This window comes from Austrofundulus limnaeus, unplaced genomic scaffold, assembly GCF_001266775.1.
Source record: "Austrofundulus limnaeus strain Quisiro unplaced genomic scaffold, Austrofundulus_limnaeus-1.0 Scaffold14, whole genome shotgun sequence".
Classification (NCBI taxonomy): domain Eukaryota; kingdom Metazoa; phylum Chordata; class Actinopteri; order Cyprinodontiformes; family Rivulidae; genus Austrofundulus; species Austrofundulus limnaeus.
The window spans coordinates 1,338,188-1,351,849 of record NW_013952416.1 but is presented as its reverse complement, the minus strand read 5'-3'; the positions used below and the strand labels follow the sequence as shown (position 1 = coordinate 1,351,849).

At 38.7% G+C, this 13,662-nt stretch overlaps 1 protein-coding gene across 2 annotated transcripts in view; it reads left to right on the top strand.

Annotated features, from left to right (window-relative positions):
- The first annotated feature begins 4,779 nt into the window (after window positions 1–4,779).
- loxhd1b (lipoxygenase homology PLAT domains 1b) overlaps window positions 4,780–13,662 on the top strand; it is a 28,078-nt gene continuing 19,195 nt past the window's right edge. Inside the window, exons 1-16 of one of the 2 annotated variants that reach the window (XM_014002640.1) lie at window positions 4,780–5,562; window positions 6,643–6,757; window positions 6,966–6,977; window positions 7,222–7,302; window positions 7,449–7,633; window positions 7,770–7,868; window positions 8,109–8,257; window positions 10,088–10,211; window positions 10,415–10,524; window positions 10,657–10,797; window positions 10,867–11,002; window positions 11,415–11,575; window positions 11,660–11,746; window positions 12,689–12,824; window positions 12,921–13,075; window positions 13,258–13,418. In XM_014002640.1, the coding sequence (XP_013858094.1) occupies window positions 4,914–5,562; window positions 6,643–6,757; window positions 6,966–6,977; window positions 7,222–7,302; window positions 7,449–7,633; window positions 7,770–7,868; window positions 8,109–8,257; window positions 10,088–10,211; window positions 10,415–10,524; window positions 10,657–10,797; window positions 10,867–11,002; window positions 11,415–11,575; window positions 11,660–11,746; window positions 12,689–12,824; window positions 12,921–13,075; window positions 13,258–13,418 (2,501 nt within the window). In that variant the 5' untranslated portion in view covers window positions 4,780–4,913. The remainder of the gene's footprint in view (window positions 5,563–6,642; window positions 6,758–6,965; window positions 6,978–7,221; window positions 7,303–7,448; window positions 7,634–7,769; window positions 7,869–8,108; window positions 8,258–10,087; window positions 10,212–10,414; window positions 10,525–10,656; window positions 10,798–10,866; window positions 11,003–11,414; window positions 11,576–11,659; window positions 11,747–12,688; window positions 12,825–12,920; window positions 13,076–13,257; window positions 13,419–13,662) is intronic. The other variant, XM_014002639.1, reaches the window with a different exon arrangement.

The window sequence follows — 13,662 nt, the reverse complement described above, 5'->3', positions numbered from 1 at the left end:
AACTAAAGGTGACATAGATGGTTTATTATGGTATAGTATTTAAATATATGCCTGAGAAACACATAATTTTGGTCCTTTAAACTATGTTGCATTCAAGAGAACATTTTCTTTTCTTTGCCACAAGCTCCAAAAGTTATTGCTGTGTGATTAGGTTTAATAATGTGTAATAGTTTGTGGGCTGAATGAGAACAGAGCGTTGACTGATAAATGGACCAATGAGCTCATGTGCCAGATATGGCCCACACACCACTAATTGACGACCACTGAGCCTCACAGAARCTGACGTGCACGGCCTGCACCTCATCTGTGAAACTTCTCTCTCTCACTCCCCGAGAGTCACATTGAGTCTTAAATTTTCTACAGTAATTAAATTTTCAACACAACTGGTGACCTCTCTCTCTCACACACACACACAAACACACACGTTACCCAGAGACTGGGTACCTTGGACTCTGAGGCTCTTGGTTGAGGAACGTGACCGTCAGTGTGCTTCTCTGACATATTTCTAATTAAATTTTTTTTTCTCGGGCTTCCTGCATGAGCTGTCAGACCCTCCGGTGTGTTTGTTTTCAGAGTCTTCGCCAAGTGTCCTCTGTGTTATCTCAAAGCTCCGTCTGGACAGGCTAGAAAATAAACATTTTTACTTTGGGAAAGCAATTAAGCTCATAATCTCCAGGCTGTGAAAGAATCTGAAGCCAGCAGCATACGTGAGGCGTCCCAGCTTCCCACCGGAGTTTACATTGTCCCCTTATGTTTACATCTCAGGACTAATCGGGGTCGACCCGGTCACTTCCAGGAGCTCCTAATTAATGGTGATGTTTCAGACGTGTTGGACTGATTTCCATCAGTCGTGCTGAAGACACACAAGCTGAGGTGAGATTTCCTCGCCACCTAATCAGTTTAAAGAGTTTATCAAACTGTTGAATCTTTTATATTTGCTGAAATTTGACTTCAGAGATGCTTGTTTACATGTTACATTAAAACAAGAAACAAAAACTAAAAGCAAGACCTGAAATTAGCTAAATTAGACTGAGTTAGATAAAAGCAAGAAAAGCAGTAGTGAAAAGCTAAAACTATCAAAACCTATGAAAACTAAAACATTGTCAAAAAGCTGGAACAGTTGCAGAAAGAGGAATAGCATGCGCTAAAATTGAACAAAATCAAAGCTTGAAAGTGAAATCGTCAAAGCAATCTCTAAACCTAAATTAGCTAAAATGCAGCTAAAAGCTAAAATAAGCTAAATCATAACTGAAAGTGAAAGTTAGCAAGACAGTAGCTTAAAGCTAAAAGAAGCATAAAAAACAACAGATTAGGTACACTGAAATAGATTTTAAAGAGTAAAGTTCCTGAATTAATTGAAAATTTGCACYCCTTTGGGACATTTTCTTTAAATAAAACAAAATGATTCAAAAAGTATGAAAGTTACAATTGCTAAAAGTTTTAGCCATGCTTACGGAAGCCGAGAGCAGATGTTTTCCACAAATAATTTTCTTCTTTTAGGTTTTCTTGTGATAACGACAATATGTTATCACAAAAAATATATACATTTTGTTGTTATCACAAAATAACGATAAGCGTTTTCTCGAGATAAGTTAATTTCTCAGTTGTTTTCTCGAGATAGCGACTTATGGTTTCCTCTTGTGTATCGTTCAGTAACCATGTGGCCCTCTTCTGATGTCCTTCAGCTGGTCACCAATAAAGTTTCGGTCGTTGCTATTTCGTGATAACGACATAATACAATGTTATCACTAGAAAACCACGGGGAAAAAATATCAGAGGAAAATGTCCGCTCTCGGCTGATTGAGGTTAAAATAGTTCAATGTATAAAACAAAATAGTTTAATTGTAAAAGTCAGACTGAAGAAACTTAAAACATTATGAAGCATAAATGCCAACTCAGCATTTATGCAACATGATTTTGATGATCAGCAAAAATCAAAAGCTAACTGAAAAGGAGCAGATCTATGCAAACGTGCTGTTTTGAAGCTTGTGATGTGACTGAACTGAAAACTGATTACTTGAATCTTGTTCTCTGTGTGTTTTTTAAAGCAGAATGTTTGTTTGGATGCAGACTTTTCTGTTTAGCATCTTCCAGTTGTTTATGATGCTTCTGACTCCACTTGTTGACCTTTTTCCACTGCTGCTCTATTCTGGAAATTAATGTTCTTATTAAACGCTTTAATCACATTTTTTAATTATCCTTTTGTATTATTTTGTCCCTGAATAATAAACAATTATGAGAGTGGAAATGCTGTAAAAAYGAATCCTTACAAACTGAACAAGCAAACTACAGTTTTGCTGCAGCTGTCCAACGTCACAGAAAGGAAAAGTTTGACGACTAAAATGTCTCTGCTTCCAGTTTTCCAGTGAACCACAGAGGACACATTTAATCTGATCAGCATCAGGTCATTTTTAGAGCCTTGAAAATGACTTTCTTTGAATCAGTCTTCAGAGAAATGACTGATAAACGCTGCATGAACTCCAGGACCTGGTCCCAGAGGACGACTGGGACAATTAATCTGCATCTCAGATGTTCAAACTGCAGCCAGCTTGTTTCAACATTTAAGCATTTATCGTGACAACTAGTGTAAACAATCGTGGAGGGATGAAAACGAGCTTTTCCAGGTTTGCAGCATTTTGGAGCAAAGGTGGGAGAAGGGAAACAGAAGGAGGTAGAKGAGGAGAAGGAAGAACATCCAGGAAGTGATGTATTTTTGGCTGAGGAAATCATCACAAAGTAAAGAGAAAAAAAGCACTCAGTGTGGCAGAAAGAGGGTAAAAATTCTCCACTTATTAAATCATCTTTGTGTGATAAACTGAACTATAAATCATTTGACATATTTTGCGTAAAGAAAACAAATTCAGCATTTGTCACCTGTTTTTTTAAAGACTAGGTGGATTCTATAACATTTTTGATAAGTGAGAATTAGCTTTGTGGTAAATCCAAAATAAAATAAAAATATCTTTCACATCTGAGTGATGCAGCCAGCTACCATCCTCTCTGACCCTGAAACCATTGAGGACGTCTCCCTCTGCTGGCTGCAGGAACGCCACATACAGAGAAACACATGATCTGAAAAGATGGGTAAGTTTTAACAAATATACCAAACTTTAATTGATCTGTTTTAGGTTGTAAATCAAGTGTGGTAGTAGCTGAGACTAATTCACAACAAGCACTCCAAGCACAACATCTTTACTTACTTAAACAATAACTGTGGTCATCAATCTTGTTTGTTTGTTAGCAARAYATCTCATAAACAAAGCAAYTGGAAAAAAWWWYSWWAAWWWWMYTTWAMMRRAAATTWMYYTKGKWAAAATGATAAGAAAGGCAAATGGAATGAACTTACAGGGGTTAGACAAYGAAACTGAAACACCTGGTTTTAGACCATTCAAACCCCATTCAGACAGCTTCCTCTTGCRTCCACAGTTAATCCTGTTGGATGTGGTTCGTCCTTCTTGGTGGTATGCTGACATTACCCTGGATACTGTGGCTCTTGATTCATCACAAAGACTTGCTGTCTTGGTCACAGATGTGCCAACAAGATGTGCACCAACAATGTGTCCTCTTTTGAACTCTGGTATGTCACCCATACCTGTTATATTGCATTGCAATATTTTGAGCAAAACTGTGCTCTTACCCTGCTAATTGAACTTTCACACTCTGCTCTTACTGGTGCAATGTGYAATTAATGAAGATTGRCCACCAGGCTGGTCCAATTTARCCATGAAACCYCCCACACTAAAATGACAGTTGTTTCAGTTTCATTGTCTAACCCCCTGTATATAGCACCTTATCAAGTCCACACCTCAAAGCACGTTACACTTCAGACATTCACCCATTGATGGTGGTAAGCTACATTGTAGCCACAGCTGCCCTGGGGTCCWCTGACAGAAGCAGGGCTGCTATGCACCGGTGCCACCGGACCCTCTGACCACCGTCAGTAGGCAAGGYAGGTGAAGTATCTTACCCAARGACACAATGGCTGAGACCACTGGAACGGGAGATCGAACCGGCAACCTACCGGTTACAGGACGACTCCTCTGACCACTCCACCACAGCAGTCAGCCTGATTAAAGATTTCTGCCACAACAAAGCAATCTTATCAAATGCAAAAATAACAACAGCTCGGTTAATTTGACCGATTTTGAGCTGATATTTGTGTAGCGTACTTCTCTCCTCTCGGTAGGGGATGCTTGTTTACAGCGCACATGCAATTTCCGGTTAGCTTCTTAGCTTAGCCTCTTTCACAGTGAAGTTGGCACACATGTGTCGCAGCCAACTGTTAGCGAATGGGTAAATCAGATCCAATCGTTTTAAACTTCAACAGAGGCCACGCCTCCAGGAAGCAATGGCTCAATAGCCGAGAGTCCAGACCCTCTGTATGAAGCAAAGCAAAGAACAAGGGGCTGGTTTTTTACCAGGCTACTTTCGAGCTAACAGATTGCACAAACTCTTATAAGTATCCCAAGAGAGTCTGCATTTGCAAAGTTTGACTTTTACAGCTAACTTCATCCCTTCTTATGAGATGATCTCAGTTTAAAAGTGGTATTAAAAGGCAGCAGGTGATTCCTTCAAGGAATTCTAGGCCTTCAGTTATTTTCCTGATACTTCCACTGCTGAATATTTTTACCGCCTTCTCTTGTTTCATAACACAAAAGAGAGATAGTACAATAGCTCGCCCTTCTGAGAAAGGGCTTCCTCCTCTGATCAGGTGACCACACGCAGTTCATCACAGCTAATGAGGTCATCTGCTGCTGCAGGTGGGGTTTCCCTGGCACCAGAGAGACCTGTTTGTAAAACTCCGGCTCTGGCTCGTCCTGCCAGCTGGTCACTCCTGCGCGGCCACAGGTCAGTTTAATCAAGTTTCACCGGAACACCCGGGAATCGGTTACAAGGGAGTAAATAAATTAAAGATGCCCACAAAAAAGAAAAAAACGTCTCAAAGGGCAGGGGAGGAAACCAAAGATGTGGATGACGAYGACGACGACTCGGAGGATCTGGAACCTGAGCTAAAGAAGAAAGGCAAGCAGGCAGGGGATTCAAAGGATGCTGAAAAACTGAAGAAAAAGAAGAAGAAGAGGTATAAGGACAGCGATGAAGAAGAGCACAGCTCGGATGCAGCGGGGCCTCCTGTGAAGAGCAACAAAAAGGTCAGAGACAAAGAAAAGGTCAGGAACACAAAGAAAAAAGCCAAAGAAGAGAGTGAGGGTGAGCTGAGCCATGAAGATAACAACAACGAGTCGAAGAGAACGAAGGAGGGAGAGAAACTCCCTGATGTGATTGAGACCGCCRGGAAAGGCTCAAAAAGGAAGGCCTCTGTCAAAGAAAGGATGGGGTCCAAGGACAAAACCAAAAAAGGAGGAGACGACGAAGAAGAGGGGAAAAAGAAAAAGAAAGAAAAGAAGATGAAAGGATCGGTAAAGGGCGACGACGACAAGGACAAGAAGACGAAAGGAAAGAAGAAAAAGATTGAAAACTACGTTGAAATTTATGAGAACGAGCTTCGCAGCTACGAGCCAGACAAACAGGAGAACTACGAGGACGAGTACCACAAGAAGAAAGGTAATCACAAACTTCAGCATGGTTATGTGTCGGKACATTAGTTTAATGTTCACGGTAACGTTACACTGATGGGGTGAGGTGAACAGTAAGTTATCGACATGGCACTGGTCACTAACCTTTTACAAAGTGGTGCTTTCACAATRTGAAATGGAAAACTTCCCAAAATAAAACCAAAAAGCTTTGAAATACATTGTTAACAGGTTATWTGAGCATCTTCTACTTGTTTTTGTTATCTAAAAAGCAAACTAAATACAGTAAAAACATAAAAGACTGGTGTATTGAACTTCTAAAAACTCACATTTGTGTTTGAAGTTCAATGATGCCATAGCTGTTCAATATGAAAATTACATTTTATTTTGAAAATCTGTGGTTCTGGAGGCACTTCAAATCAACTTGTGTGACTTTAAAACAGTTAAATTAAACTTTCTGCCAGCTTATGTGTTTATAATAGCAACACACAAGCCTTCCCAACACAACTTCTAATGGTGTACATTTGTTTGCTTGTCTGTTAGCAAAATATWTCATGAACCACTGGGTAAATTTTAATGAAATTTTCAGGAAATATTCACTGGATGTACCTCTTCCATGGATTATCATTTGGTGTCGATCCAGTTCAAGATGACCCCTGCAGCCTGTCGATCTAATACTACACACAAATTACTTTAATTCAATCAATTTTTCAGATATTGTGCTAAAATGTGGCGTGGTTGTAGCTGAGAATTAATCACAACACTTACTCTAAGTGCTCCTTGTTGCACGAGGTTCTTAATTAAAACTTTTGCATTAACTTGTAATGTGTTACTGTCAAATAATTATTGGATGTAAAGCCACGGCTGATTACTGTTTACCTATTCAAGAAGGTTGCCACAGCTAATTGACATTAACCAAAACCAAAAAGACTTCAACATCAATGCTTTGCAGATATTGAGCTAAGATTGGATGGTAGTAGCTGAGAGACATTTACAACACATAATCTGACATCTTTATTAAATCTCTTCAAGAACGGAAAGCCTTTAAAAGGATTTAAAAAACATCTGAAGTCCATCAGAAGGGTAAACTCTGTCTCGTTAAACCTTGTAGTCTACGAGGTGCTGACCATCACTGGAGATGAGCGAGGAGCAGGAACTGATGCCAACGTCTTCGTCACTCTCTTTGGAGAATATGGCATCACACCAAAAATCCACCTGACCAGCAAGTAAGCTGAATTCAGCAAGAAAGAATATATATGCAAAATTATTTATAACTGTGCTCAAATGTAAAACAAAAAGTAAGTAACAAGCCAAAATTGAACACTTTTTAGTTGTATGTTTGTTTGACTACGCAGCTTTTTGTATTTAATATTAAACTTTGTTTTTCTATTGTTTTTTCTCTTTTTTTCTTGTTTTTTTATTTCACTTTAACAGCACAGAAAAGAAGTAAGTATCAAAAAATGGTGAGAAAATTGTCTGCATGCTGTGATATTGGTGTAAATCAGATTGCATGATTAAGTTTTGTTGCATGATTTGTTTTGACAAAACTTTGCAAGGCTTTTAAAATTAAGACTTTGATCCCAGATTTTCTTCAGTTTTCCTGTTTGATTCTTTTGCGTTTATAATGCAGCTGAAACATTATTAGAATGGGAGCGGCTCTTACGTTTGCACATTTTCTCTGTGATTTTAGGAGTCGAACAGCATTTGAGAAAGGCAAAACTGATGTTTTCAGAATCAGAACTCATAATGTTGGAACTTTAAAAAAAATAAGGTACAGTGAAGCGTTTACATTGATTGTGCTTTGTTTTGTTCCTTTAGAAATTAGCACATGTGCTCCTAAACATAGCTGAATGTGGAGGAGATTTATGGAGAAAAAGTAAATTTATTGAAACATTATTCTTGTGGGGTTTATTGCAGGATTGAGCATGATAACACAGGGATGAATGCCAGCTGGTTCCTGGACAGAGTGGTCATCACAGATGTGATCCGGCCTCACCTGAGGTTCTACTTTGCGTGTAATAACTGGCTCAGTAAAGTGGAAGGAGACGGCCTATATGTCAGAGACCTGTTGTCCACCATGGACCCCATGGACATGCCCAAATGTACAAAACAATTGTTTGTTTGTTTTTTTAGCTTCACCACATTTTGATTTGACGATTAACCCCAATGAAGGTAATAAATACAGAAAAAAAGTTAATTTTTTTTCCTAAACTTGTTTCAATTTGGATTGTTTCCCAGATAATAAATATGTGGTGAGCGTTTTCACTTCAGATTTAAAAGGGAGCGGAACAGATGCAGACGTCTTCATCAATATTTTTGGAGAACTTGGGGATTCAGGTAAGGGTCTGACTGATCCTTAAATTGTAAATCAGATCAAAATTAAGCTATTTTTAGCAAACAGAGGTAGTTCAAAGAGCTGCCTACAACAGGTAGGATATTAATTATCCATAACCTCTCCTCTGAACCCCATTTAAACCAATATTCTAACTTCAGTTTTCCAAAGTAGAAACCTGTTTTGTTACAACAAACCAGAATAAAAATACAAATCAGCTGATGGATTTTATTGATTGTCTTCAGGTGAGAGGCGCCTCGACAGCGACAAAAACAACTTTGAAAAAGGCACAGAGGACAAGTTCACCATCGAGGCGCCAAACTTGGGCAAAATTAGAAAGATCACCATCGGCCACAACAACAAAGGCTCGTCAGCAGGATGGTTTGTAGAAAAGGTGAGAGACAAACACAGAAATATTTTTTCATTTCATATAGATAAAAGAGTGATGATTTATTAGTTTCAGAATAAAAAATGTGAATCTCAATCAAAACTCAGATCGCCTCACTTCCTGACAGTTTTCCTGATGTGAAGCTGCTCTTCCAACACAATGAGCATGATGTTAGACTTTGAAGGATGAGTTCGTCCAAACTGAGCAGCACTTTGACACGTACAGGACACGCATGTCGTCATTCTAGCCTCTGTGTAAAGGGAAACCGGCTCTCATTAAGTGATAGCCTTACCACACACAGACAGATGAGTCAGTACAATTGGTTGTTACTTCAGGACACTGATGTTGAAGTTCACTTGTGATAAAACTTCTGCATTCATTTGGGCTACCATTTCAGCTCATAATAATGAAGTGTTATATGTGTGATAAGCTGCTGAAACTTGTGTTTTGGACGATATGTGCGGAAAACAAAGTGAAAAAATAGTAAAAAAAACACAGTTTATATCTAGTTTCCAGCAAATGTGTCGAAGTAGTGACAAAGACAGCTACAACTGCAAAGCAGTTATGACCGGGGTCCAAGCCCATCAATGCATGTCAACTTTGGCTCATGTCGTTTTCAACATCCTGTCGATCTTCTGTGTCACAGAATTGTGGCATCATGGGGAACTTTTATATGGCCTGTTTGAGGGCCATTTTGCTACAGCATCTGTTGAGCTCCATGTGTACACCTATAAGTGGTTTATATCAAATAAGAGTCAACCAAATGTGTCTCCATTTTTGGTTCCAATGCATTTTTCTTTGGTTCCAGGCAGGTTAAGCTGAGTATTGACTTTACAATGGAGAAGGTGCTTTTGTCAGCATGGATTCCATGTAAGACATAGACAAGTATAGTAGCATGTGTTTCCACATAAAGTGGGAAAATTTGTATGTATTTGTGACCTTGTAAATGAGAAAGGTGAGGGTGTGTGCATGTGTACTTGCAGTTTCTCCTTTGTGTTAACTAAATTTGACAGTTTTCCTGAGATCACAACGTCTATTGAGGACTCACATTGCCTGTGGACATAAGCTTGGTCCCCTAAGATGACCTTGGAAATCATAGATGTCCTCATGATAATAGTAAAACAAGAATATGTGTGTATATGTCCTCACTCAGCTACATTATTAACATCCATAAATCAATATGTGCCTCCTTTGGATAATTATACATTATTGTGGTATATAGGGAATGTCAGATTTTGCAAATAAAAGACTCACTTTTTTTTGCACATGTGAGTAATACCAGGAACATTTTTGTTATGAAAGTGTGAAGAAACCAACAGGACATGATGCTCCTTTTGACCTCTAGAAGTGTAAAACTTCTTTCTATCAGTCACATATTTAAGTTTGAATTATTTTGCTACTACATTTTGTATCAAGATTTAAATTTAGCAAGGTGGAAAGTGGAAATTCAATCTATGATCTTGAAAAAGTAGATCAAAAAACATACTTTAACTGTTTTTAAGTTGCTCCGTGCAGCTGTAAAATATCTATATATAAAAGTGAATAAAAAAGAACATTACCTTCACAAAAAAATAAGAAGCAGCTACAGAAACATCTGCCCTGCATCTTTTAGCCAAATTTCAAATATTTAAATGAATAAACTCTTTTAAACTCATCTATTCAACTGTAAGAAACATATGTTGTCAATAAAGTAAATGAACTTTAGAGTACAAGAATGCAAGTCAAGGTTAGAGCAAAATAAAAAGATAATGAAAGAAGTCACAATTTTTTGTCAGCACCAACTAAAAGAGTAATTTTATTTTAATTCCTGTATTTAATATTTTTCTTTTGCTTAAGGTGATTTTAGATGATATGGGAAACAAAATTGTGTATGAATTTCCCATCAATCGTTGGTTTGCCCTGGATGAGGATGATGGGAAGATTCAGAGGGACATCTTGGTGGGAGGGAATCAGCCCACAGGTGAGGAGGAAAAACTGTTGTTAAACCAGAAAAGAATTCATCAAACTAAATAAATAACAAACTACTAGTTGTTTTCTCAGAACACTGATACCAGAAACTTGAATAGTGTTGAAATCTGATTGATCTTGTTCGGTGTCTCAGTGGCTGCAGTGACCCGTGCTGACTTTTCCTCTGTGAAACTAACATGTAATTGGATCTATCAGGTATCGTGTACAACATTCAGATTGTGACAGGAAACATCCGAGGAGCGGGAACCAACTCCAAAATCCACATAGTGATGCACGGTACCAAAGGCCTGAAGAACAGTGGCAAGGTAACGTTCCAGAAACAGCTCGATTATTTACACCTGGAGCTGCAGACTTTAGAAAAATTCTTCATAGGTTCTCCACAGATACAAGATTTTACTTTTCACTATTAAAGCCCCCAACCATAAAATGTCCTGCAGGTGTTTTTGGAAGGCGGGAAGTTTGAACGGGGTTTAACGGACATCTTTAATGTTGAGCTCGCTGCGCTCCTCAGTCCGCTGAGCAGAGTCACAATCGGACACGACAACGATGGAGTGAGCGCCGGGTGGTACTGCGAGAAGGTAAATGCTGACACTCACCTTTCAACACTGCAGCCTGGTAATGGGTGGGCTCAGCTATGCTCTCTGCAGGTGGTTGTGTACTGTCCGTTCACCGGGATCGAGCAGACCTTCCCCTGCAGCAAATGGCTGGATGACGACGAAGGGGACGGGCTGATAGAGAGAGAGCTGTATGAGATGGTCGCACTCAGGCAAAGGAGGCAGAAGAGTGAGTTAAATGTTTCGATGACTACAGCAGTGTAGTTTCCCTGGAAGACTGGGCTTTGACTTGTTGCATTACTGCATGGCTTCACATTCATTCACAACAACACAGTTTCCCAGTTGAGAGCTGTCCACCACAATCACATCAGCAGTGAGGTGTCTGCCCTGAGAGGATGTTTTAACAAGCCAAAAACTGCCATCTCTTTGGCTCCACTGAAACGCTGAAGGAGCAAAAYTACCCAGAAATAACCTGACATGAATTAAACTCAAGACTTGGGCTGCCATCCAAAAAGTTTGGAGCTAGTGTGTTTAACTTTTCCTGAGCTGCCTGTCAGTCACAGCAAAAATAAAATAAAATAAAATAAAAATTAGCGATGATTAAACATCCTCTTTAATAAGATGAATGGTTTGATCCTCAGAGAACCCCTGGTCCCTGTGGATCTGGACGTCAGACCTGCCCAGCGCAGGAACAGATGCCGACATCTCCTTCCAGGTTTACGGAGAAAAGGGTAAATCCGACGAGATTAGGCTGGACAATAAATCGGACAATTTTGAGCAGGGACAGGTAGACAAATTTATGGTAAGTACGCTACGATTAAAAACATATTTAACATCAATGAGTCAAACAATGAGACTTTTCTTAATCTGAGATCTAAACACGCAGGTTGAGCTGCCTGATTTGGGAAAACTGATCAAACTTCGAATCTGGCACGAGAAGAGGAATCCGTTTGCAGGATGGCATCTGAGCAAGGTGACCCAAATCATTAAAAAATTTAAATTTTTAGAGTTTCAACATTTTTATTTAGGTTTATTTGTGTGGATGCTGACATAACATCTGACTGAACTTGTTTTCCTGTTTATTTACTTGTTTTTACACTTTTGGCATCAAATTCATGATAGTTTTAGCTCTATCAACCATTTATGTATTTAGCCACCTCAAAACATGACTGCTATGACTTTTGGTTCTAACTTTTCAATCCTTTTTCCAGGACATTGAGATCTCTGGTTATTTAGCAACTGATGTAATTAAGTTTTTCTTTAGCATACTTGCTGTGTTTTTGTCTTCATGTGTGACTTCTGGCAATTAATTAGCCTTTTACTACTTTTAGCTTTTAGCAAGTGTTTTGCAACTTTTAGCTGTTTTCTACACTTTTGCTCATTTTAGCTTGCCTTTTGTTAGTTAGAATTTTGCTGCTTTAGCTTTTACCTAACATTATGCTTTAACTTTTAACTACCCTTTTGATACTTCAAGCTAATAGACAGAATTTTGCTACTTTTAGCTTGTAGCTAACCTTTTGCTACTTAAATGTTGCTGCATTCCGATAGCATTTAACCACTTTTACCCAGCTTTTCACTACTTTTAGCTATGATTGCCTTTTAGTTTGTGCTCTACTTTTAGGCTTTAACTTAATTTCAGCAGTCATTCAGCAGTCAGCATTCATGCAGAAAATGACATTTCTCTAGTCTATATTTTTGTTTGTTAGCTCATAAAATCCAAAACTAACCCCATCCATTCCTTTTAAAAGAGAACAATATTAGTTTCTCTGGCTTTAGAAAGACATAAAATAACTTTTGCTGATCTTCATTTAGCTTTTTTCCAAATGCAAATTTTAATGAATGTTTATCACTTCATTAAAATGACCAAGACCCCCTCCTCTAATAGCTATAACAATCTTTGTTTTAATTTTTTTAGGTGACTCTGATGAAGACCTTAACAAAGGAGAAGTACACATTCCCTTGTGAGCGGTGGCTGGACATTAATGAAGACGATAATGAAGTTGTGAGGGAGCTTCCTGCCTCTGGAGATCTGATTGATGAGCCACTGCCTGGTACACGTGTTTACCAAAACACAAACCAAAATTGAAGAAAAAAAACAATCTTCCTTACAAAAAGAAGAGTGTAAATGTTAGTTTTCTGTTCTCCAGTGATTAAATACAGACTGACAGTCTGTACGGGAAATGTTAGCGGGAGCGGGACAGATGCATCTATTTTTGTAAACCTGATTGGAGACCTGGGGGACACCGGAGAACGGCAGCTSATCAACTGCAAAAACAATGTCAACAAGTTCGAGAAGGGAAATGTTTGTACATTTTGCACATCTACAATTATTAACACGCATCAAACACTCATTATTCTTTGCTCCATGGGTCTGAAACGTTAAATCAAATTCAGAAACTAATGTTGTTTTCCAACTTTAACAATCTGTCATCGTGGAGTCTCAAATATATCCTGACATGATTTTTGTTTTGATTGTTGCTCAAGATGGATGAGTTTATAGTTGAGGCCGTGTCCATTGGGCAGATCCGCAGGATGAGGATTGGACATGACGGCAAAGGTGGAGGCTGCGGATGGTTTCTGGACAAAGTGGTTGTGAGAGAAGAAGGAAAAGCAGAGGCTAACGCTGTGGAATTCCCCTGCAAAAGGTACATTATTTTGAACACATATTCTGTATGTGTCTCTTTTAACACGAGCCTTGTTGTTATTAGCTTTAATCCTGACAAAATGGCATTTTTACCCAATACTGAAATTTACCATGGATACAATATTTTACCATGCTTGGGCGAGTTTAAATCATAAAGTCACACTTGGACAGTTGCTTCATTCTTTTTTTGTGTGTGTGTGTGTGTGTGTGTGTGTGTGTGTGTGTGTGTGTGTGTGTGTGTGTGT